The 25,777-nt window shown below is 36.6% G+C and overlaps 1 protein-coding gene across 1 annotated transcript in view; it reads right to left on the reverse strand.

Moving 5' to 3' along the window:
• LRP1B (LDL receptor related protein 1B) overlaps window positions 1-25,777 on the reverse strand; it is a 1,825,183-nt gene that overhangs the window by 545,418 nt on the left and 1,253,988 nt on the right. The window contains exons 30-31 of the mRNA XM_046659286.1: window positions 22,956-23,130; window positions 21,850-21,944 (exon numbers count right to left, since the gene is read on the reverse strand). Of these exons, the coding sequence (XP_046515242.1) occupies window positions 21,850-21,944; window positions 22,956-23,130 (270 nt within the window). The remainder of the gene's footprint in view (window positions 1-21,849; window positions 21,945-22,955; window positions 23,131-25,777) is intronic.

Genomic DNA, 25,777 nt, shown 5'->3' on the forward strand with positions numbered 1-25,777 from the left:
GCCAATGGCTTAAGACTGTTAGCCCCACATGGCAGTTTGTTACTGTAGGTTAGCTTTCTTGTATTTTATGAACAATTTCACATATTACAGTGTTTTCAAAAGTCTCAGAACACGTACATTTTGATTGCCAAGGGTTCTCAGTACACATCTACTTTACTAGCATGCTCAGGAAGCTCAGGGTCCACAGAACAGCAATAACTCAGTGGCTTCATGTTGGTTTTCTGTGACCCACAACTACTCGTAGAAAAGAACGTGTGGACATATACTGAGGTGTACAATACAATAAACTTTTTTCTGGGATCTCCTTCAGAGAACAAAACGAATAAACCACAAAAATCACTTCCTTATTTAAAAAAAAGATCTAGAGGCCAGCCTGGTGGTGAAGCAGTTAAGTTTGCGTGCTCTGCTTCAGCGGCCCAGAATTTGTGAGTTCAGTTCCCAGGCATGGACTTACACATTGCACATCAGGCCATTCTGTGGCAGCATCCTATATACAAAGTGGAGGAAGATTGGCGTGGAGGTTAGCTCAGGGCCAATCTTCCTCACACACACACACAAAAAATTTAAGGTGACAAAAGGGAAGGAAGGGAGGGAGGAAGGGGTGGCAATTGAAGAGAATCACACGAGTTCAAGTGCATTTGGAGAGAGTTAAATGTAGCCCAAATATGCTCAACTACAGGTCAGAGAGTGGAACTGATTTATCAAACCAGCTTTAATCAAGTAGAAATGATCCAACAAGTGTAAACAATACGCCAGCTAATTACTGACTTATTGGTGTATTTTGCTAGTAGAAGTCTGGAAGGTTGACAAGAAAAATCACAATGCCTAAAATTAGACATTGCAAGGATGAAGTTTTCAGACTTCTTTTGATGACCACAGTGGGTGATTGGCCTTAACTACTATGGAAAAATAATCCAAAACTACCAGAGTCATATTCTATGGCGTAATGTTCTCAGGGTGAAAGTCATTCACCATTCAATTTTTTATGAGAAAAACTTTGGTTATTCTGCAGGTACTTCCTAAGCCACCTTCATGCATGTTTTGTAGTATAAATAAATTCTGGTTTAGACCACTTAATTTCCAGAAGTGTTCTATTTTACCTTCTGCTTAGTTGACTACCTAAAGTATATAATTCCATCTCTAATTAACAATGAAGGATATCTTTACTACAGATTTACATACAAAATATAACCCTGAACTTTCTGTTGCAGAATTTTCATCAAGAATTGAATTAACAAATACATTTATGGAGAATTCCCTTTTAGAAAAGTTATCTATCCCTCTAGGTATTCTAAATTTTATCTCTCAATCAAGCCAAACCATCAGAGAGCTATCTGCATTTTTAGATCGCTGTGTTTTGCCTCTCTGAATTTCTTGCTGAATTGAGCTTTGGCATTGTGCCCTTGGTTTAAATGAAGGATGTTCTAAGAAGTAGCCATAGGAAACCCACTGTTACACTTCCCAGGATATAGTGCCTGAAAATAGTATATTACACAGTGACCTCTTTATAAAAGGACCCATGGGAGAAATTTCTTTTGGGGCTCAGTGCCAGAAAAAGCTCTATGTGGAAAATATAAAATTGTAACTAGTCATATTTTTCTCTTTGCTTTGGCTGCAAAGAAACTGAAGCGTCAGATTTGTGACCCATCTCCAGCAATTGTAAAGTAATTGCATTTACACTACTAACTTTACTCTTGCCTTCAAGAGACTAATCTATTATTTTCCTTAACCTTGATTTTTACAATCAGTATTCTTGACTGGCCTTTCTTAGGGAATGCATTTTTCTGAGTTTCCTCAACCCCTTTTTTGGAAGGAGAGGGTGTATTCACACTGAATGTGCCTAACTCCAAATTAACCCACAACGTGAGAACTTTCTCATCCGTCTAACAGCCTGCAGTTTCTGGAGTCTAACGGAGGCTGTGGAAAGCAGTTATTATACAGAGCAGGGAAGATACAGAGTTTGGGTCAAAGTTCCCCAGAGTCTACGACTCAACATCTTTGTTTCTGCACTGTGAGTGCCTAGAAGCAAGGAGCTGTGTCACTGAGCTTTTCATCTTCAGTGCCTAGCACAATGCCTAGAGCAGAGAAGAAAACCTATAAACATTGAATTAATGAATGGGTTATCTGATTAATTCCATTACAAAAATCATAAACTGTCCTCAAGGAGTTCTGCCTAGTAAAGTTGAATCATTCTCACAACAGAATTTTTTTAATATACTACTTATCCCCAGATACATGACAATACAAAGGGTAGTGATACAATAGTTCTACTTGGTATGGCTTAGATTTCTACATACATACAATATTAAGATTGAATAGTTTAGGATTAATAATTTTAAGATTCACAAGAAGAAAATATTTAAAGTTCCTATATTAACACATATAACATGTGATCCGTGTCACCTAGCCACTTACACATATCTTCTCTCCTGTTAAATGCATCAGTTTTACCTCTAAATGTTCTTGAGTGTGTTTATTCCCAAGTTTATCAAATAGAATTGAAATCTTTTAAAAATCCTATTATGTAGTCAAGAAGCTGGTGACACATGTTCTAAATTCATAGATATGTTTAGAAGTATATATTTATAGTTTATTAATATAAAAGTTTTTGCATCATAAGATTTTTTTATTTTGTGACTATCATAAACTTAGGTCTTAATAACACTGAAGAATTAATTGGTATCCATTCACTGGAATAATGTCGGAATTAGATCTCAGTTGCACTAGAGATGAATCACTACGCAGGGAACTAACAGTAGTTTTGATGCAATCGAAAGTACTCAGTGATTTTGGAAAGCTAAATCAATAGCCATGAGACAACAGATCAAATAAGAGCATGTTTATAAAACTGTCCTGGAACCTATGTAAAGAAATATAATTGTGTCTGTACTAGAAGGTCCTCAGAGTGGGTAACTGCGATTAAAATATCTTGAAAATAGCTGTGAGATCTGTCTGAAGAATACACCACTAGTAATATTGCCTCATTTCTGCAAAACTTATTTTTTAAATCTTTTGAATTTGGTTATCAAAAGAGGAAATCTAGATTCAGTAATATAATAGGTATACCAAAGGAAAAAAAGTCATATAAGTTGAAAAACCTTTATGAAAAGAAAAATCTACCATTTCTCTATCTTTCCTATTATTGTAAAAATGCAGAGTTAATCCACATGTTTCAATTCTAACGTTCTTTATTTTAAGCCAAACATTTTCCTTAATTTATTATTTCATTTGGACATTTTGATTTAACAGGCCAGCTACTTTTTAATTGAGACAATGTAATTTGCCAAAATTATATAATTGCTCTCATAATAGAAATAATCCACACATTGGTATAAGAAACAGCCACATATTTTTAATAATGATATAATCTAATTATATTTTCTGTATATCACTAAAAAAATTAAATCTGTTAAGTTTTAAGTGTTGTTACAATTAATACTGGAAAGTTTATTTGTCTCATTTCATTTCTTTTTAAATGACAAAAGTAAATCAATGTATTATACAATATAGAATTAAAACAAAAATGCAAATATATAGAAAAAATGAATTTTAAAAATTAAGACTTTCTAGAGATACTACTTTCCTAGTATTTTTCCATTACTTATAAAATTTCATTTCAAAGTTTTTCCTGGCTGTGCATTATAATTATCTGGAAAGCTTTTAAAAATACTGATCCCTGGGTCCCACTTCCAGAAATTCCAATTTAATTGGGTTGAGTCGGTCCCAAACATTGGTATTTTTTAAAAAAATCTCTCCAGGTGATTTTAGAATATAAAATTTAAGAAATTCCTTTTAATCATTGCATATTTTTATAATCTTTCAAATTTGAATTTTTAATAGGTTTAACCAGACCTTTTAAATTTCGCTGGAAAGTGTGAGATCTTTGGAGACAGGGGAACATTAAGATGTAGACGGAGAGGAAGACATACCTTGGATATTGAAATGTAGATGATTTACTTCGAGGCCTCTCGATAGGCATAACAAATAACATTGAAATCCTCTAAATATTCTCTTTGTAGAGTTCACTTCAGACAATAGAAAACAACCCCTTCTGCTTCTACGATTGTGAAAGTTGTAGAAACTGGCTATCGAAAACACACTTAGAAAAACGGGGACATTATAATGTCCTGGATACCCCAAAATGCAGACCTTTTCAGAGTTACCAGAAAAGGCATGATTATTTCTGGGGCAAAACTGTTTCTGAAACATTGAACTTTTAGCTCCTAAGGAGCATAGTTATGCCACTGGGAAGTAGAGTGAGGTTAACTTCCTGTTCATTATTTAGGTTATCTCAAGAAATGCTTTATCCCTCCTGGGAATACTCAGATTTTTTTCTCAGTTAAAGCATAAATACGCTGAGGAAACTCAAGAACTTCTCCTGCTCCATTTGTGGCTTCTCTCTGAAGGGAACAAAAATATAAGGTGTCATTCTTCAATAATTTGTCTACCTGTCTCTGGATTCATCCATCAGAAGGCTAAGCAGGCTTCGCCTGGCTGCACTCTCACGTCACCATTGTGAGGTTGTAATAATAAGAACAATTGCCTTATATAATAGTGTCTGGCATATAGAAAGTGCTCAATAAATGTTAGCTATTTATTAGTAGTATAGGTTTTTATATTTTCCTTTCCAGATAAAATCTTATTGTAAAATTCACAACCATCTCTCTGGTAACCCATACAACTGATAATTTTGAGATAATAATGAGAAATACTCAGATTGCATGCTTCACTCATAACCACAATAGTCTTTCAATTATCCAGACATATCAAAATGAGAAACTTTTTTGTTCTGTGAAAGCCAATGAAAAACACACTTCAGTGTGGGAGAAAATATTTGCAATCCACATAACCCACAAAAGCGTAGTACCAAGAAAAGAACTCTCAAAACTCAACAGTTAAAACAAAATTCATTTAGAAAATGGGCAACAGAAATGAATAGACATCTCACAGAAGACATATAGATGGCAAATAAGCACACGAAAAAATGTTCAACATCATAGGAAATGCAAATTAAAATGAGAATGAGATATCACTACACACTTATAAGAATGGCTAAAATAAAAATAGTGACAACACTAAATGCTGACAAGGATGCAAAGAAAAACTGGATCACTGATACATTGCTGTTAGGACTGTAAAACAGCACAGCCACTCTGGAAAACAGCTTGGTAGTTTCTTATAAAACTAAACAGACTATTACCATAGGCAATTGCACTCGTGAGCATTTACCCCAGAGAAATGAAAACTTATGTCCACACAAAAACTTGTACACCAATGTTTATAGCAGCTTTTTTTTGATGACTCTACAAGGATTTATGCTGAGGGGAAAAAAGCCAATCCAAAAGCTTATATACTGTATGACTCTATTTATACAACATTTTAAAGTGATAAAATTTTATAAATGGAAGAGAGACAGTATGGGGAGAAAAGGAGGAGGGGAAAAGAAACCTTTTGCAAGGTTTCTTTTGCAAATATGTCTTAATCTTCAGAGGGATTAATGGAAAGGACTCTGACACTTAACTCTGGAACACAGTTTTCTGATAAACTTTCAGATCATAGAACCTGGGTAAGAAATTACAGAAATCTAATGGAGAAACTGATGACCTCATAAAACTGCTAACAGAAGATTAAGATCAAGAACCGGTTATACAGGACTGAATGAACTGAGGATGATTATAATTTTTTTACGACTTTTGTTTGAAATATTGTTTTTGATGTGTTGTTTTGTTTTCTCAGATTTAAGGAAATCTTTTCTCTTGTGCTAACTATGACTTAGCAATTTGGTGAAATTATACCTTTGTGAGCAAAGCTGAAACATTTATCTTTTTCTCCCTACCTGATCCCTCCAGAATTTGGAAACTCTTTGTGAGTATGGTTATTTCATGGCAATATAGTTATTTGCATAAGTTCAATAAGAATCTGTTCTCCTTATAACAGGACACAATTGGAAACATTTGTTATATTACCCAGGCTTTGAGTGGAATGTCATATTTGAGAGAAACATACAGACTCGGATATGACAATACTGCCTTTGAGGAATAAGGTTGACTTTGTGTAAACAAGCCACTTGGAAATAAGGGCCTGGTACCCTGCTTTACAGAGAGAGATTCCAGCAATCTTACCTGGTAAGTAAGGAAGCTTGCTTATCTGGCAGATGTAAGGAACCTCGGAATATTTTGGGGGACCTCAAGAAGAGAGGAATCCACCCAAACCTGTAGGTACTGCAGGCAAAATCTGACGGCAAGTCCTTGGCTTGGCTTTTCTGGCCTCGAGAGACCTTTAAAGTTCAATCTGAGATTCCTCATAAAAGAATTCCAGCAAAGCAGATTTAAGAGCCTATATGATCAATTGCTATTCTTGCTGCACTTATGTTAATAATTGGGCCAAGTTTCTTGAAACTAAACTTATTTTGCAAACCAATTAGTCTTAATTTGGCTATCTTTGGTAAAAAAATGAGGGTAATTTTAGAGAGAAGAACTATGTTTCAGTGAAAAACTATAATACATATTTGTGGATGTTGGATCCTAGTTTTGTTAATTGTCTTTGAGGTTTTTTTTCTACCTGTGAACTGGACTGGATCCTGAATTCTTCTACTGAAATATCTGGTTACAAATCTCCAAACTAATGTTTTCAATTTTTTTTTACCTCATTTTCATTTGGAATCATTGAGAATTGAACCTGCTCTTTTTCCTGAAGCCTTGCTAACTAAAGCTGAACGACTTGATAGAAACTTGAGAGATTCCTGTCTTTTGCTTTGTAAGCTGTAAGCCACTCAGAAAGATACCTGAATGCCGATGACATCATCAGAGACGTTTCAAGCTGCTAAAGATGCTTTGACTCTAACATCTAGAAGTCTTCTTGACTGGCTGCCTCCTGGACTCAGGAACTAGTTTATAATTTGCTCCAACCATTAACCTTGTTTTTCTTTTATTTCCATAGAAATACTTATTAAATACCTGATTGCTTGCTTCCAAAATATAGGCTTAACTTTGGGAGCACACCTGCATCGCTGCCTTCTAAAATGGCTTTAACTGGACTGATCTATTACCAGGACTCAGAAATGTGTTCAGTGAGATGAAACAATCTACCACTCAGCTTCTGGATTGTGAAACTTTAAAAAGTTTCAAAGGCGGGACTGTGGGGACCTGGAATTGGCCACCCCAAGATATGTCTCTTTGGCATCAGGATTATTTGAGGCTGATTGCTTTTGATAAACTGGGACAGGGAAGGAGGCTCTGAGGAATCGAACTTGCCCTTTGTTAGGACACTTACATTTGTAAGGTAAATCTCCATCTGTAAAAGGTGCCTCCCTCTCTGTACCAGAAAGAGGAAAGGAGATGACCTTCTCTCTAAAAACTCTCAATCAATACCAAAGGCAAGGACTTAAATCTGCATTTTATTGTGCTAGTCTGGTAACCTCCTGTAGCTGACTTCCCTCCCCCTCCCAACTTTGGCATTTCTTTAAGGATTAAGCATCTTTCTTTAGGCTAGGAACTGATTGCTGCGCTCACCTATAACCGCCCAGCTCCAGACAATCGACTTGCCTCCGGCTACGCCCTCTGAGACAGCAGACCACTACCTGCTGTGTCCATCAAGCGCTGTGCCCACAGGGCAATCTTGTGACTATTCTGGGAGGGACATTTCAATCACATGTGAAACACCCTGTTTGGGGCTATATAACCACTCTGTGCACCCCACTTCTTCGGTGCCCTTTCTTCCTTTGGGAAGAAAGGGCCCGGGCCATGGTTCCTCATAAAGCTTTGTTTAATTTTCTCTTGCTATTCTGTCTCATGTGAATTTAATTTGTTCTCCGGCCAGATGAACCCCCATTTGGGGAGAGGAAATGTCCTCCTCCCCTACACTATATAAGCCCAAGTTCTAACCACTCCTTTGAGTTACTCATCAATCAGTTTCTCCCATGTGTATGTGTGCTACCCGTGTTAATAAATGCCATTTTTCTCTTGTTAATCTGTCTTTTGTCAGTCTAATTTCCAGGGTTCCCGACAGAGAACCTAGGAATATAGAGGAAAAAGGTTTTTTTCCTCCTCTGCAAGTATCTATACTGCCCTTATCTTAACTTGATCTAAACTTTTCCTTGGAATCATCTTTCTCAGTTCACTCAGCTTTTAGAAGTCATTAATGTACAGAGTTACAGAGCTAAGTTAATTAACTCAGTTCCTTGTTGCTTATCGTATCAAGCTAAGATTCAGCCTCTCTTCCATCCTCCCTCACACAAATCCTTGAACCTGGGCAATTTGTCCTATATTTCAAGCTCTTTATGATCAGCAAAAATTATGTGCCTTGTGAAAATAACAAATGCAAAAATGAAGGAAAGAACAGAACCAGTGACAGGTTATTTCTTGAGAAGTGTTTTGGTCTAAAAAATCATTTTGAAGCTTTAATAGCTGTAGTTTCATAATTTGCCAAAACTATACTGAATAGCTTGATAGGTGAAATAGAACAAAATGTTTTTAAGAGAACTAGATTGTGTCATTTGAACATTTTTAAATTATAGTTCCTATCAGTATAACACCAAATGTTCTCGTTAGAGTTCTTTTTTCTAGTCACACAGAAAAATTTAGAGTTTCCTAGATATATCCACTCTTTTGTGCCTATTATGCCTGTTTATCCTTTCTAGTAAGAATAAGCCCCTTTATCTATCACTTCCTTAAAAAGTGTGTTTATCCTTCAAGATCTGGTTGAAATTTCAAAATATCACCCATTTGGTTACAACTCTTCCCTCTATGTTTCTTCCCCACAAAGAATTAGTTGCTTGTTCTATGCTTACAGTATCTAGTTATATTAACCTTCTGGTGCCTGGAAGATAGTACTCAAGAACAACATTAAGTGTTTTTGTTTTGTTTAACTCTACTAAAGATCTCATCAAATGGTTTGTAGTTATCCAGGTCTTTTTCCTTTGTTGCACTTTGAGCTTCTTGATAATGAGTCACAGATTTCACTTTCAGGGTCTGGTACCTAGTGATGCGGGATCGGTGAGCCGAGGAGTCGAAAGAAAGATTTCTTAGACTCTCAAGATCTGGCAGTAGTGCTCTTTTATTTAGAGAATAGTGTGGAATAGCATGGGGACAGGACCCATGGGCAGTCAGAGCTTCTGCTGCCGCCACTTCTGCTGCCCCCGCTGGCATGGGGACAGGGCCCATGGGCAGGCAGAGCTGGTGCGTGGGGACAGGACCCACGGGCAGTCAGAGCTCCTGCTGCTGCCGCTTCTGCTACCCCCGCTGGCATGGGGACAGGGCCCATGGGCAGGCAGAGCAGCTGCTGCTGCCCCCGCTGGCATGGGGACAGGACCCATGGGCAGGCAGAGCTGGTGCGTGGGGACAGGACCCATGGGCGGTCAGAGCTCCTGCTGCTGCCACTTCTGCTGCCCCCGCTGGCATGGGGACAGGGCCCATGGGCAGGCAGAGCTGGTGCGTGGGGACAGGACCCATGGACGGTCAGAGCTCCTGCTGCTGCCACTTCTGCTGCCCTCGCTGCCATGGGGACAGGGCCCATGGGCAGGCAGAGCAGCTGCTGCTGCCCCCACTGGCATGGGGACAGGACCCATGGGCAGGCAGAGCTGGTGCGTGGGGACAGGACCCACGGGTGGTCAGAGCTCCTGCTGCTGCCCCGAGTTGAGGGTTAGGGCTAATTTTATAAGGCATGGGTACGTGACTTATTTTTACTGGAGAAACGAAAAGATGATGTAAAACGTCATTAAATGATTTCAGTGCAGATGGGGTCTGGTTATTGTGCGGTCATATAACTTTAGATACGAATCTGGCCATATAGATCGGCATGTAGGTGAGGATGCCCTGGGCTTCTCTCCCTGGGGCAGTCCTAAATCATACCATAAAAAAAGTCCACTGGGTCGTATAATTTGGCATGTAGGCCAGGTCACCTTGGGCCTCTCTAGCTGGGGCAGCCTTAATCCACATCACCTAGTTTACACCTCATAGCATTTTTTTTAATGATAGCATTTGAAAGACCAAGTAAATGAATGATCAGATGAAACAGTGTAATAAACTGAAATTATCTGTGTGTATATGCATGTATAATTTTAATATTAGTTTGTTGGTTCCTCTGGCCATTTTTGTAATCTATTCTTAACATTTCTTTTGGTGTGCACAACTTTACCTCTTGATTGTGCTTCATACATAATAAAAGTGACTGTGCTGAGTAATAAGTATATATAAATAATATAACTGCATTATGTAGAGCAAGGACACATATCTAGGAATTTGTTTTAATCTTATTTTTCAAAAATGAGGTCCCTTGAATTCTTTTGATCTAGTAAAATGTACTTATGAATGTTATCCATGAATAGATTTCAAAATTCGCATTATATAGCATATGGGTTGGAATGATTAAATATTAAGAAAAATGCTTCATAGGTTTCGAGAAAGTATACTTGAAGGTTGAGTAAACAAATGACTTTTGCTTAGGATTACATTAAAAATAAAGGGAAAACATCAAGGAAATAAAATATATAGTACCCAAGATTCTTAGGAATAAGCCATGAAGGGTAATGCTGATTGACAAGCAAGTTGCTTTATTTGAGGCTTAAGGGATAAAATTCTTAATATGTAAACATTTTAAACATGGAAATGGCTTTAAGTAGTAAATTAAAATCCTCTGTTACGCAAAATACTCTAAGCACTTCATGTATCCAAAACTGAGCAATAAATCTTGAGAATATTTAGTTCAACAATGAATAACTGGGATGTTGATTTGTATTTAAGAGAAACAAAGTTATTCAGCCCAAACTGTCTGAAGGCTGCAATCACTTAGTCTTCAGTGATACACACTCATAAAATGCCAGGTTGGGTGTTTTGATAAGATTATGATGCACTTCTATTTCAACCATATCACACATATGCATTTAACAGCAAACAAGCAAGGGAAATCCAGTGAATTACAATATAAAAACAATTCCATAAACTAGAAAGCTTAGTATATCAGTGACATTGCTGTTTAAAACTAGCATTTAAAGATTCAGAAATAATTAATTATAAGGCACAATTGGCACAGGGGTGAAATTGGTTCTTGTATACTGCTGGCTGCTTAGAAAAGCTGACTGCTGTGTCCTAATTGAGCCCAAATTTCTCAGCAGTATCCAAGCCCTGGATTTTTCTTTCCCACTTTCCGTGCTTGAAAGAATACCAGTTTTATTCCCTGAGCTTTGCTTGAGACCAGGAAATTACCGTATGAAATCAGCCTCTCAGGATGTAGCACAGTGGTTAAGATTTAATGTGACTCTGGAAGCGGATAAACCTGCATTTGAATCCCAGCTCTACCATTCATCACAGGCAACTGACTTCTTTCAATAAACCTAAGTTTCTGAATCTAAAAGGAAGGACAAGGAAGCCTTCCAGAAATGATTACTGTGCGATGACTAATGCAAAGCATTTTGCAAGTGCTTGACATATTCTAAATGCTTAAAAAGTAGTTACTATAATTAGATTATTTTTGTTGCCAAAGTGATGATTGTTCTACTGTATCATACATCCCAGGATAACTCCATGCAAACACAAAGATATGGAGAGAATAAAGGTACCGTAAAGGGTGAAAGATAATGATTGTTAGAAGTTGATACTTCCTCAGCCTCACCAGACAGAATATTGTGATTTCTCCTAATCTGGGAAAAAATAATTTATAATCTGACAAACAATATGCATGAGGAGAAAATGAATTGAACAGTGGTTCCTCCTTTCTAGTCTCCTAATTTTCTTCATGGAAATTGTTGGGGGAAGGCAGTTGGGAGGCAGTTTAAGCCAGAGATAGCCAGACAGACTCATCATGAAATAATAATTACAGCAATTGCCTGCAGTGCAAAATACTAGTGAAATTTAATGAGGAAATAACACAGCAATAAATATTTCTATGTATGTAAGTATTTCTTGGCTATAGCCGTCATGTATACTAAAAAAAACATGTTTGCATTTACTTTTTTCACACCTTCATATGTCCATTCACAGTACTGGAAAATTCCATTTTAGAAATCATCTCAGGGGAATAGTTCTAAGTGAGTCTTGTAAAGTGGGATTACAACGGTATGAATTCTTGAGAGCATTTCAAAGATTCTTCTGTATCAAATATTTCCTTATGAGATTTAACCTTGATACTATGTTAAATAGCAGTCTAAATTTATATAGAAAGCCAAAAAAATATTTTGTCCACTCATTTGCCTCACAGCTCTAAACTGTCCTTTTAGAGGGAAAAAAATAACAGCAAAAATAAAAAAAAAATTTAAAAAAGAAAACACAAAATACAATCTTGAATATATTTTAAGAAAATGGTTCAAGTACCCACAGTGAAAACACTGTAACTTAGAAAAAGAATGGATCAGCGTTGAATGCCCAGAAATAAAACCACACATGTATGGACAGTTAATCTTTGACAAAGGAGCCAAGAACATACAATGGGGAAAGGAAAGTCTCTTCAATAAATTGTGTTGGGAGAATTGGACAGCCTCACGCAAAAGAATGAAAGTAGACCATTATCTTGCACCATACACAAAAATTAACTCTAAATAGATTAAAGATTTGAATGTAAGAACTGAAACTATAAAATCCCTAGAAGAAAATAGGCAGTACACTCTTTGACATCAGTGTTAGCCACATTTTTTCGAATACCATGTCTACTAGGGTAAGGGAAACAAAAGAAAAAGTTAACAAATGGGACTACATTAGACTAAGAAGCTTCTGCAAAGCAAAGGAAATCATGAAGAAAATGGAAAGACAACCCACTAACTGGGAGAAAATATTTGCAAATCATTTATCAGGCAAGAGGTTGATCTCCAAAGTATATAAAGAACTCACACAACTCAACAACAACAAAAAAACAAACAATCCGATCAAAAAATGGGCAGAGGATATGAACAGACATTTTTCCAAGGAAGATATGCAGACGGCCAACAGACACATGAAAAGATGCTCAACATCCCTAATTATTAGGGAAATGCAAATCAAAACTACAATGAGGGGCTGGCCCAGTGGTGCAGTGGTTAAGTGCACACGTTGCACTTTGGCGGCCCGGGGTTCACCAGTTTGGATCCCAGGCGTGGACATGGCACGTCTTGGCAAACCATGCTATAGTACACGTCCCATATATAAAGTAGAGGAAGATGGGCACAGATTTTAGCTCAGGGTCAGTCTTCCTCAGCAAAAAGAGGAGGATTGGCAGCAGATGTTAGCTCAGGGCTGATCTTCCCCACCCCCCAAAAAAACTCCAATGAGATATCACCTTACACCAGTCAGAATGTTATAATTACCAAGATGAAAAAACAACAAATAGTGGAGAGGATATGGCAAAAATGGAACACTCATACACTGCTGGTGGGAATATAAATTGGTGCAGCCACTACGGAAAACAGTATGGAGATTCCTCAAGAAAACTAAAAATAGAAATGCCATATGACCCAGCTATCCCACTACTGAGTATCTACCCAAACAACTTGAAATCAACAATCCAAAGTAACATATGCACCCCTATGTTCATTGTAGCACTATTTACAATAGCCAAAATGTGGAAACAATCCAAGTACCCATTGTTTGATGATTGGATAAAGAAGATGTGGTATATATGTACAATGGAATACTACTCAGCCATAAAAAAGACAAAATCATCCCATTTGCAAAAACATGAATGGATCTGGAGGGTATTATGCTAAGTGAAATAAGCCAGACTGAGAAAGCAAGCACCATATGATTTCACTCATATGTGGAATATAAACAAACACATGTACAAAGAAAACAGTTCAGTGGTTACCAGGGGAAGAGGGGTGGGAGTGAGCACAGGGGATGAAGGGGAGCACTCACGTGATGACAGACAAGAAATATGTACAACTGAAATTTCACAATGATGTAAACTATTATGAACTCACTAAAAAAAAAGAATAGTTACCATGCAACATAATTTTTATTTTAATCAGTGCCTATAAAACTCTTGAAACCAGCAGCATCCTAACTGGCCCCCATCTCTCACAAAAAAAGACAAGACTTTCCTGCTATAAACTTATTCACTGTAATATTTTTTATAGTTAATTTACAGATAAGAGTCTCTATCTTATTAAGGTAGATAGAAAATTACAATTAACAGGGTCAGAATGAATGAGGGGTTACTATAAAAGAATTCGGTTTTATCTTTATACCCTGTGCTCAGAGGACTTGTCAGTAAGTAAATAGTTTGGCCAATTCTATTTTGCTTGTTCTTTCTTTTTATGAGAAATCTCTTGGTATGAATGAGAGCCAAATGGCCATGGGGTTAGACAGGGGAGAGAGGAGATATAGCAAGAGGAACACGGGGAAAAGCCACTTTAGAAATCAAGTTATTTCCAACGTTTCCTTCTAGTTAGTCATGCATTTATTTATACGCAACCCACTTAACATAGTTTTTGCACTCGATACTTTGAGAAAATGATGGAATAAATAAATATAAACATGAGAGTACTTTGTTTCCTACTCATCAGATACAATGAATGGAATACAACATGAATCTATACCCAGATGACTGAGTATGCACTTCTTTCACAAAGTAATCTTACTCAAGATAGATAAATAAACCTTAGGTTTATGCAATCCTATAAGAGCCTCTTGCTACTGGATAGGAAACAGTATTCACTTCATTCAACAAATAAGATCTACTTATGTGCCAACATTGAGCTATGGGCTGAGGACATGATGGTAAATACAACAGATACGGTCCCTAGCTTTGAAGAGTTTCCTTTCTAGTTGGTAAGCAGTAGTTAATGAAATGTCCAAAAACAAAATGGAAAATTAAAATAACACCAAGAGCTGAAAGGTGAAACAATGGTGCTGAAAGTGTCTGTTTTAAGAGACCTCATCCTAGTTGAGGAGGTCAGGGAAAGCTTCTTTGAAGAAGTAATACTTGAGTTGAAACTGGCAGGTAGGTCAGAAACTAAGAGAGGATGGGAGACATTTCTGGGCAAAGGAACGTCTTGTTAAAACATGGTATTAGGGGAAGGAGCTTGACAAGTTGAGAGAATCAAAGAAGGGAAATATAGGTGGAGAGGATAAGTTTTAATCACACTGCAATTCCTTTTGGATTGTAAACTCCATGAAGAAAGGGTCCATATCTCTCTTATGTACCTGTATCCCAGTAACTAGGGGATTATAGGAACTCCTTCTTTCCTTTTTCTTCAAGATTCTCACATACATCAAACAACACATGGATTCTTACCACAAGTTTCTGATTCTCTTTCCCACTGTTATGTAAACACTGCAAAGCAAGTATTACGTAAAAATTCACCTTGGTGTCATCCACAGTGCTTAAACTACCACATTAACAGTAGCCACTTAATGCATGGATTTGGATTTAAGAAAGAAGGGTTGATTGTGGATTTGTTTGTTTTCCTTCCTTTTGTTTCTTTTAAACAAAAATGTTTGTATGTAGTTATTTCTGTGACCATTACAAGACATTCTCAAGCATTGTTTCTTTTTCTCCTCCTAGGTTAAAAAGAACACATATCATAGTTTATACGACAATCTATACCAAGTTAACATGATGAATTCAGACCAAAAATCTTTTGCCCAGCCTCTATTAAGAAAGCTTGCCTATTAAATGCCAGCTAACTTTTCATTCACTTACCATTTCTATTTAATAGAGCTTTTACTTAGATTTTACATAAATAATGATGGAAATCTATGTTTAGATCAACATACACACAATTACCACACTAGCAAGTATATACATCAGTGAATAAAACACAGGAAAGTTCATGTTCAAAACTTGTGATATTAGTTTTCTGTGTGAACACGGCTAGGCTATAGTCCCCAATTATTCAATTAAACACTAACTTGCATGTTACTGTGAAGATATTTTGTAGATGAGATTACCATCTACAATCAAGTGACTTTAAGTAAAGGGGATTATGCTAAAAAATCTGGGTGGGTCTGATCCAATCAGTTGAAAGGCCTTAGGAACAGAACTGAGGTTTCTCTGAAGAAGAAATTCTGCCTGTGGTCTATAGCTTAAGCTTCTGCTTGAGAGTTTCCAGACTACCTGAAGATTTCAGATTTCCCTAGCCAGCTCCCACAAGGTCAAAAGCCAAATCCTTGCAATAAACCTCTTTTTATATATTTATATCTATCTATTTATTATGTATGTATTTATCTATCTATCCATTCACAAACACTACTGGTTCTGTTTCTCTCATGGAACCTTGATAAATACACAACGTCTCCTATCTCCTATTGTAGATCATTTTTTAGAGTGAGCTGGTGAAGAATACAGTAGTGTACAAATTTCTTTACACAGGATTTTTAATGCATTTTAAATGAGCAAAACCCCCCAAAAGGATCCATGAAATAAAGGCTTAATTTTACAGATGAGAATCAAAACCAAAGACACAGTTTATTGTCTACATTAACATGACTTTACTATTCTACCGTCCTCAGTGTCATAACTTAACTATTCTAAGGAACCCTTGTTTAGGAAGATGAGTTGTAGATAACATTATTGTCCATTTCAGGAACTTCCTGAATAAGCCATCAACTCTTCGGCAAAAAAAAGCACCAAATGACAGTTTACGCCTCAAGACGCTTTGAACTACCTTCCCTCAAAATCTTCTTTCTGTACCCACCAATCTAAAATTATTATATAGTGATCCTTACTCAATCCTAACCAAGACTCCTATTGAAACACTTGCCTTAAAATGGACTTAAAAACCTCAGTTAGTATTTCAACTTTGCCCTGCCTCCTCTAAGACACTACTAAGACACTGACGAATTAATGCTGTCTTAGTGTGGTAAGCAAGAAACTCAGCTTTGTCTAAACAGCAGGCCATTTCGGCAATACTTTGAGGAGCCAGCATTTAACACAGAGGAGAAAAGAAAATAATAAACATTGATGTGTTGAGTACCCAGAATTGAACATTATCAACATTTTATTGTATTTAATTTGAATCTTTTTATGAAATATGAGACTAATTTTACTAATACAGTAAAATCCCTTTTGATAAAGATGAAATTTTCTTTTTGAATGTCATTACTGGTCCCTCCCAGAGATAACTGCTATTATACAATTAGTGTGCATATTTTCAGTTTACTTTTTTCCATAGTTTTATATATATGTGCATCTAGGAGAAATATATATTAATTTTGGGTGTTCCGTTTTGAAATTATGTAAATGGTATCATACCATGTCATTCTGCTAATTACTTTTCTCACTCAATGCTTTTGAGATCTATTTATGTCTTTATGTTTGCATATAAACATAAACACATCTGTACGTATATCCAGTATTTCAGCATATAAGTATGTTGCATTTACTTTCTCATTCCTCTTTTGATGAAGATCTATGCTCTTTCCAAATTCTTTTAGTATTATAAACAGTGATTCACTGAACATCCTTGTATTTGTTTCTATCAGCATATATATAGATAGATAGATATAAAGAATTCCCTAAGGTATATACGTAAGTGTGGAGTTGCTGGAACATGAGATATTGCAATGAGCCTTTAATTCTAAAAGTAACCCCAAAAAGTAGATACAATTGATGAGGATTATTTTAGGCTGGTTACATTTAAAACTGCAGATGAGAAGGGGGCTGGTTACCTTTAATAAAAGCAACTCTCAAGAGTGGAGTTTGCTTGCCCTTTGTTGGGAAACATTTACATTTGTAAGGGAAATCTCCATCTGTAAAGATGTTTCCCTCTTTGCACCAGGAGGAAGCGGGATGACCTTATCTCTGGAAACTCTTAATGGGGAAGGCAAGAACTTAAGTTGATTTCTGTCTGGCAACCTCATGTAACTGACTCCCCCCCAACATTCTCCTTTGTCTTTAGCTGAAGATAATATTTAAGCGGTGACTTCTGCCATTTACTCAATCCGGTTTGATTCTTGTCTAAAAGTTATAGGACCACCCAATAACCAGACCCTATAGGCACTGATACCATTTTAACAACTCTTTTTACATATTCTTTCCTTTGTCTTGTAAAGAGATAACTCACATACCTATGCCTTAAATTTAGCCTTACTCTCCACCCACGTTTGCTGCAGCAGCAGCAGCGGGGGCAGGCAGCACCTGCCCCTGCCCGTGGGTCCTGTCCCCACGTAGCAGCTCTGACTGCCCATGGGTCCTGTCCCCATGCCAGCAGCAGCAGCAGCAGTGGTGGCAGCAGCAGCTCCTCCTGCCCGTGGGTCCTGTCGGCATGCAGCAGCAGCTCTGACTGCCCATGGCTACTGTCCCCATGTTATTCCACACTATTCTCTAAATAAAAGACCACTACTGCCAGATCTTGAGAGTCCAAGAAATCTTTCTTTCGAATCCTCGGCTCACCAACCCCGCATCACAATTATCTCCATCTTACTGGTAATGAAACTGAGTCTTAGAAAGGGTAAGAGATGAGTTTAAAGTCGCAGAGTTAATAAGTATCAAAGAAGAGATTCAAATCCAAATTTGTTTGTTTTTTAAACCAACTTTTTTCCCAACCACGTTGTCCCCTAAACACAGCAAAAGGAATGTTTTATGTGAAGGTGAAAGTTCCTACAAGCTGTCCCTAGCTTCCAGGTTCCTGAAGTTCATTCTTCTTCTTATACTTTACACTTTGAACAATTTAATTTACTTAATTTGGAGTGGCAGTTAAGGATAGTGAATGTTATCAAAGTAGATGTTAGTGACCTTCCAACATAGAAACATTGCCCACTGTATGGAAGTGGGCAAGAATAGAGGCAGGGGAAGACTTTATCTGCTCATTTTCTTCCTCTGTGCATCTAAAATAAAGATATCTGTGACAGAAGTGTGATATAATACAGCAGGTTAGAGATTTGCCACAGAGCGTTCAGATTTTGGAAACATAAAAAAGTAAAATAATTTGTTACATTTATATATAAATAACACAGTCTCTCATTCAGCATTACAGAGACCATCAATCCTAGCTAGCACCTGGTTAACATGACTAGTTAGCTAAAGTAGAAATTTACCAGTAGGGACTTGTAAGTAACACCTATTTGTAAACTACATCAAAAACTCCAAGAGGAAGATGACGGCACAGTTGACTTTTAGCCCTGGGGGCTATGCTGGGAAGATCTGAGAACAGAACCCAGGTACTTGAAACTTGTTTGTCTCTTAGCATTAACAAGGCAATATAGAATTAAATCCTTATGTCTGCATACAAATTTGCCATCTCAGAAGCCCACATGGTTACAATGTATTTCTTTGTTAGATTTCTGTGGATTTAATTCTATGTTGATTCTTCACCGAACTCATTTATACTTAATACTGCAGATGATCAAATCATTCGAATTCCAGTCTATTGGACCCAATATACCTTCTACTACTACTCCGGACAGGTTCTATTTTTGTAGGCCAGATGTTTTCCTCATAAGTTTTCCTCGTTCAATCCTCATGAGAACTTAATAAAATAGACATTTTGTCTGGATTTTACAGATGAGGAAAACAGCACCATCAAGCTAACAGTAACTTGCTCAAGGTCACTGAGTGAAATCTAAAGTGATTTAGGCTCCTGTGCTCTTCAAAGAAAAGGACAGTGTCACATTTTTACCAACAGGCTTAATACAAAATCTGATAATCAATAAAAATCTTTTTTTTGAATAAATGAATGTTTGACTCACATGCCATACTCATTAACGCTGATTTAAAGTATAGTTTGTAATGAGGTTCTGAGTTATTTCTGGTAAAATAATATATCTTGCACAAATTAAGATTTAAAAATGTTATTCTGAACTTGTTTAAAAGTCATTTTCAAATATAACAATAACTGACACGTAGCAGACATCTAATATTTGTTATTGAATGTTGAATCATCATCCATATTCACTTAAAAATTTGGTGCACCATACCTGAGGAGTCAACTGCCAAGTATAAATAGTGACACTAATTCCTTTCTTAAAACTTTCTTTATATAAGCTGTTAGGTTTTTTTCTTAATTTATTTTGAGTAGGGAAATAGATATTTACTATTAAAGAAGATAAGGTTTTCCCCACTATAGAAACAAGCATATAAATCAACATTTTTGTATAACCTATGGCTACCACATTACAATGTAAGGACTTCATTTGCTCACACTATTTCCATCATACTCACTTTTCCATACTAAATATTCTGAACAACTCCAGATAAGGGCCAACTGAATTGCTTTAGTCTAAATTAAGTCCTTTGTATGAGTCCTAATCTTGTTGAGTCCCTGGTTTCTTTTGTTCTATCATCTTCCACACAGAAGTATTAGCATTTCAATTTGCCTTTAATTTCTAGCACTACCTTGAATTTCAATTGTATATCAAATCTTAGAACAAACAGTCCAAAGAAAAGGGCTGCTAATAGTATCATTTTATATCAGAGGTTTATTCTGTGGACTGCATGAAAAGAAATATTTATTGCAAATATTGGTGATACTAGGCTTTTATTGAACCATCACTATTAAAAATGAGCTACTTCAGTTAAGAATACTTCTACATTTTTAAGGCTAAGAAAAAAAGGCTAAAAAGCTTCATGGTGTATTTACCTCTAGATTTAAAACAATACTATATTCAATTCAAGGCAAAATTATAACTTCCTTTTGTATATTTCATCATTTGCACATTTAATGTAATATCATAATCCAGGTTCGTTATTGTATTTTTTTTAAAGGTACTTTGAGATGACAAATAGGCAATATGGTAATTCTTGCCTCTCAAAGAAATATAAAAAATATTTGGAAACATTGATTATGGTTTGAAAAGAATATTATAATGTATAGATATTTATATGTAAATATGTAATATATTATCTTCTAAAAGAATCTTTGTACTTAAGATTTTCAAAGATGTTTTATGAGAATGAGTCAAAGCTCTCTTTCAGCACCATGTTGTTTCATCTGATAACTTACAATGGTTGACAAAGTAGAATAACTAAATAAATACACTACAGAGTGAAAGAAAACTGCTGAAAAATAAATACTAAGTAATTAAATTCAAATCAATGTAACTATTAATAATGACACAACAATGGTGACGAGGGAAGTCTTTAGTACATTATATTGCAACTGTAGCAATGTATCAGATTTTCACCAGTGAAAATAAGATATTTATTAATTACATTAAGTTCTAAGCAACTTTAATGCTTAAGACACTGTAAAACTTCTCTTATTAAAAGAAGTTATCTGGGCTGGCCCAGTGGCACAGTGGTTAAGTTTGTGTGCTATGCTTCAGTGGCCCAGGGTTCACAGGTTTGGATCCCAGGAGCAGACCTACATGTCGCTCATCAAGCCATGCTGTGGTGGCGTCCCACATACAAAATAGAGGAAGATTGGCACAGATGTTAGCCCAGCAACAATCTTCCTCAATCGAAAAGAGAAAGATTGGCAACAGATGCTAGCTCAGGGCCAATCTTGCTAACCAAACAACAACAACAACAGCAACAAAAAATGTATCCTTATCTTCTTATCCACAAAAAAGATTGTTTCCTCCTTACCCCAAACATAGACTCAATGGATTCAATAGGATTGATAAATGCCAGATTTAATTTATATTACTAATCTGTAATATTTTCTTTAAGGCTCTAGATAAAAAATACATTGTACATGGGGCTGGCCCCGTGGCTGAGTGGTTAAGTTCGCGCACTCCGCAGCAGGCGGCCCAGTGTTTCGTTAGTTCGAATCCTGGGCGCGGACATGGCACTGCTCATCAGACCACGCTGCGGCAGCGTCCCACATGCCACAACTAGAAGAACCCACAACGAAGAATACACAACTATGTACCGGGGGGCTTTGGGGAGAAAAAGGAAAAAATAAAAAAATCTTAAAAAAAAAAAAATACATTGTACAAGTACATGTTGGTCATATTAAAAACTACAGTGATTAACCATTAAAAAAAAACAAACAGAAAAGCTTACCAACTGGTTCCTTTTGATTCTGAAAGAGAATCTTGCTATTACTGCCATCCATGTTTGCCATATTAATCGTGTTTCCATCTGTCCAGTAGAGTTTCCTTAATTCAAAAGAGATATTGATTAAAAATATTAGATGCAGACCTACTTGCTGACTAGAAACACACACTTAAGAACAAAGTTAACATCAAAGTAAATTCTTGATTCTGGATTAATTCTTTTCAGGAAGGCCCCAAAGTGTTGAACCACTTGTTGACAGTACCCTACATATTTGCCTGGGAAGAAAGTACCACTCTCAATTTTTCCTGTCATTGAAAGATAATTATCTCACTTCTTTATATCTCCTACATTCACAATTGAATATTTAACTCTGACTACAGTAAACTATTTCCATTTAAAGTAATTCATCAAGATTGAATCCTCTAGGCTTGGAGAAAGCAGACACCATAGAAGGGAATAAAGTCACTTCAATCACCCCCCTTGAAAGCACTGGGGAGAAAGAACTTTTTCAGCCTTACACCAGCTCTCTTCCTGATGACTAGCCAGAAGATGAGAAAAACTAATCTATTTAGCAGGGACCATAAGATCAACATACAATAAATATGTTAACAACTTGTGTTCAAAATGAAATCAATGACTTTTCCCTGCATCTTCTTTTAATTCTGAACTGTCACTCTTTAGAAAATATAAATTAATGAGATCTTACAATAACAGGTAAAAATCTGATTTTATGCAGATAACAGAAATCTCTAACCAGCGATTTCTTTTACAATTTTCATTTCCACATTTGCTTTTGTGTGTGTGTGAGGAAGATTCGCCCTGAACTAACATCTGTGCCAATCTTCCCCTATCTTGTACGTGGGATGCCTCCACAGCATTGCTGGTGCATCGAGTAGGTCCGCACCGGGAATCTGAACCCATAAACCCCAGGTCGCTGAAGTGGAGTGTGGAATTTTAACCACTCGACCGTGGAGTTGGCCCCATATATTTGCTTTTTTAACTGTATAGTTGATACATGTGTCCTCTGAATTAAACAAAGTTTTTATATAAACTCAGAGCAAAGGTGTGTGAAATTTTTGAGAAACTTAAAAAAAATAATAATCATACTTTACCCCCTGACTGGGTGAGCTGCAAGACACTGTGGCTTATCGATTCCATGGATAATTGAGGTTTTCAAAGAACCATCTAGTCGTGCCACATTAATTTGCGTTTCATCAAACTCCGAGCTAATCCAGTATAAATTACGTGAGACCCAATCCACAGCTAGCCCTCTGATACTCTGAATATCTGTAAAATAGGAAAGGGAAAATTAAAAGTAAATGCAGTTTCTTATTCTTTTGGCTTTCCAAGTAAGTTATTTTCTGTCTCAGGGAAAATTTAATTTACACTTTAATTTGTTAGCTAAAACTGTACAAGATTGTAATCTCATTTCCTTATCAACTCTTCTTAAGGCACGAATAATCATTAATGTCTTACTGCTGGGCCATTTGAAAACCTGAAGCAACAATTAGCATTGAAATTACACTAGCAGTCAATGATTCACTAGTAAACACTTTGAAGCAGACACAGGCAGCCGTCCTACAGGTCAAGGTGACCAAAATTCAAATGAGAGCAATAGCTTCTCCAGTTGGTAGCACATCTTTCTAGTTGGAAAAAAGTACTTGCGGACCATCAACAAATGGGCTATTTTATGTTTTAAGTGCCAATTTGTTACCAAGAGGAAATAAAACAATTCAACTTTCCTAAAAGAATCACCAGAGTTGAACATCTTTCAAAATAGATAATTAACAGAAATTGACTGAGATACGAACAAAGAAACTAAAATCCTTTTAACATTCCTCCAGTGTGGAGACTACAGAAATTACTGAAATCTAATTGTTTTGATTCATTACAGCCAATATGAATATTTGAGTTGCTAGTCCTTAATTATTCAATTAGGCATCTTTTAAAAAAATGATAGAATTTAGGCTTAAACACAATTGCACATTTTAATTAAAGAAACAAATTAAAATAAAATAAAGTGTTACAAATGATGGATACTAGAAAATCTTTTAACATATTAACATATAAAGTAGGCCAGTTTAGTCGCTAATCTGTGGCATTTGACAACTCTAAATTGGTTTTGCCTTTATTTTACAGTTTTAATTTTTTCTAGCATGCTGTACCTCCAGAGTTCTCTAGACCAGTGATACTCAAACTTACAATACACCTGGAGACGGTTAAAATGAAGATTCCTATTCAAAGATCTGAGGGCGGGGCTAACTAGCTCCCAGGTGCTGCAGCCGCTGCTCCAGGGCAGTCATTTCGTCCAAATGCCTCCAGAACCCCAGAGCAGCTGCCACGTAGCTCGTCAAATTGCTGCATCTTCCCTTGTTATCATTTTCAAAAGATGCCACAAAGCTAGATTTTCACCTACTAGTGGAAACTCTACATTTGTAAAATTTGCCAACTAGTTCAAAATTCAAAAGAGCAAAGTAAGATAAGGAGGCCTGCCACTACCGGGTGGGATGAAACGTGCAGTGTTGGCGTAGCAGGCTCCAGCACACGTTTGAGTCCTCGAATTGCCCCAGAGCCTACTTTTCTGCTCAAAAATCCGTTGATTATTTCCAAATTACTTTTAATCACGGTGCCCTTACAACATAGTCCCCATGTTTCAATTTTACCTCTAATCAACAACCTCTCACTCTGCAAATTACCTTTCATCATTCATTTTCTAAGTTGGTGAATTTCGAATGTGAACTTCCTTCATTTCTCAACCCAAAACTTGAAATTTCTTATTCTTAGTTATCGTCATCCAGTTCCCTCTTTTCTCGAGAAAAAAAAGTAATATAACACCTCTGTAAAGCTAAACCTGCCATGTCTGATACTGATTTATTTGACTCACCCAAGATATCTATTCCTCCTCCTCCTTCACCCTCTGGACTTAATTGGTTGCTGAGAGACAGTATTGCTATAATGAGAAGATTTGGCTTCATGTTCTAGGTTAGGTACTATTTTTTGTCTTTAATCAAATCACTTAAATTCTGGCCTCTTTTCTTATCAGAGAAAATGAGGCTAATTATTGATAATATATACGATTGCTATGAATATTACATTAGATCATGTGTGCTTGTGCAGCTTAATTCAGGGTTGAGGGGTTCTCTGCCAATCCAAGGACTTAATAACTTTCTGCGTTTTTACCCTGCATTGCTTGGTACTGGCAATAATAATAAAATAAGTTTTTATTTCCTCAAAAATACATATTTTTAAAAATTTGTTTTGGCTGTCTCTGCTGCTCTAATTTCTTTTAGTTATTGCTGATTGATGCCTGCTCATCTGGCTTAGAGGATGCATTATACTCGTAAATTGGAAAGCACAGCCAAATATAGGCTATGAACCCCTATTTAGTCCTTGTCCAGTCTATGGTTCATGCTGCCTCAAATCTATTTCTTTCTTTAATATTGCAATAGCATCCAGTCTTTTTCCTCTCCCAAGCAATTGATTTACTTGTTGCCAGTTATTTTTTTTCTGACTAAAGAGCTCCAGATCGTGACCTTTGTTGGCCCCAAGGTATTCAATAGCCTCCAACCACTCAGAAAGTGATACCTAAATTCCTTAGCCTGGCTTTCTATATAATCTGATATAACTACCTTCCCAACCTTATTTCTCACTATTTTTAACCAATTACCTTCAATCATATTGATGTGTGTTCAGACCTCTAGACTTGTCCTGACCTTTCCAACCTAAAGGAAGTTATCTGGACCTCATGTCCTATCACATCTTCACTTACCTAAATCTCATGCAAAATAGGCCAGCTGATAGGCAATGTCACCCTTCAACCACAAAAACCTAACCAATTCTCCTATATATCCCAGCCAGAAGCTTTTTCTCTATCTACCTAACTCAATAGGACTGTATCTGATTAATCCCTTTCTACCCCATGTGTTGATTATTT

The sequence above is a fragment of the Equus quagga genome, chromosome 4 (assembly GCF_021613505.1).
Source record: "Equus quagga isolate Etosha38 chromosome 4, UCLA_HA_Equagga_1.0, whole genome shotgun sequence".
NCBI lineage: Eukaryota > Metazoa > Chordata > Mammalia > Perissodactyla > Equidae > Equus > Equus quagga.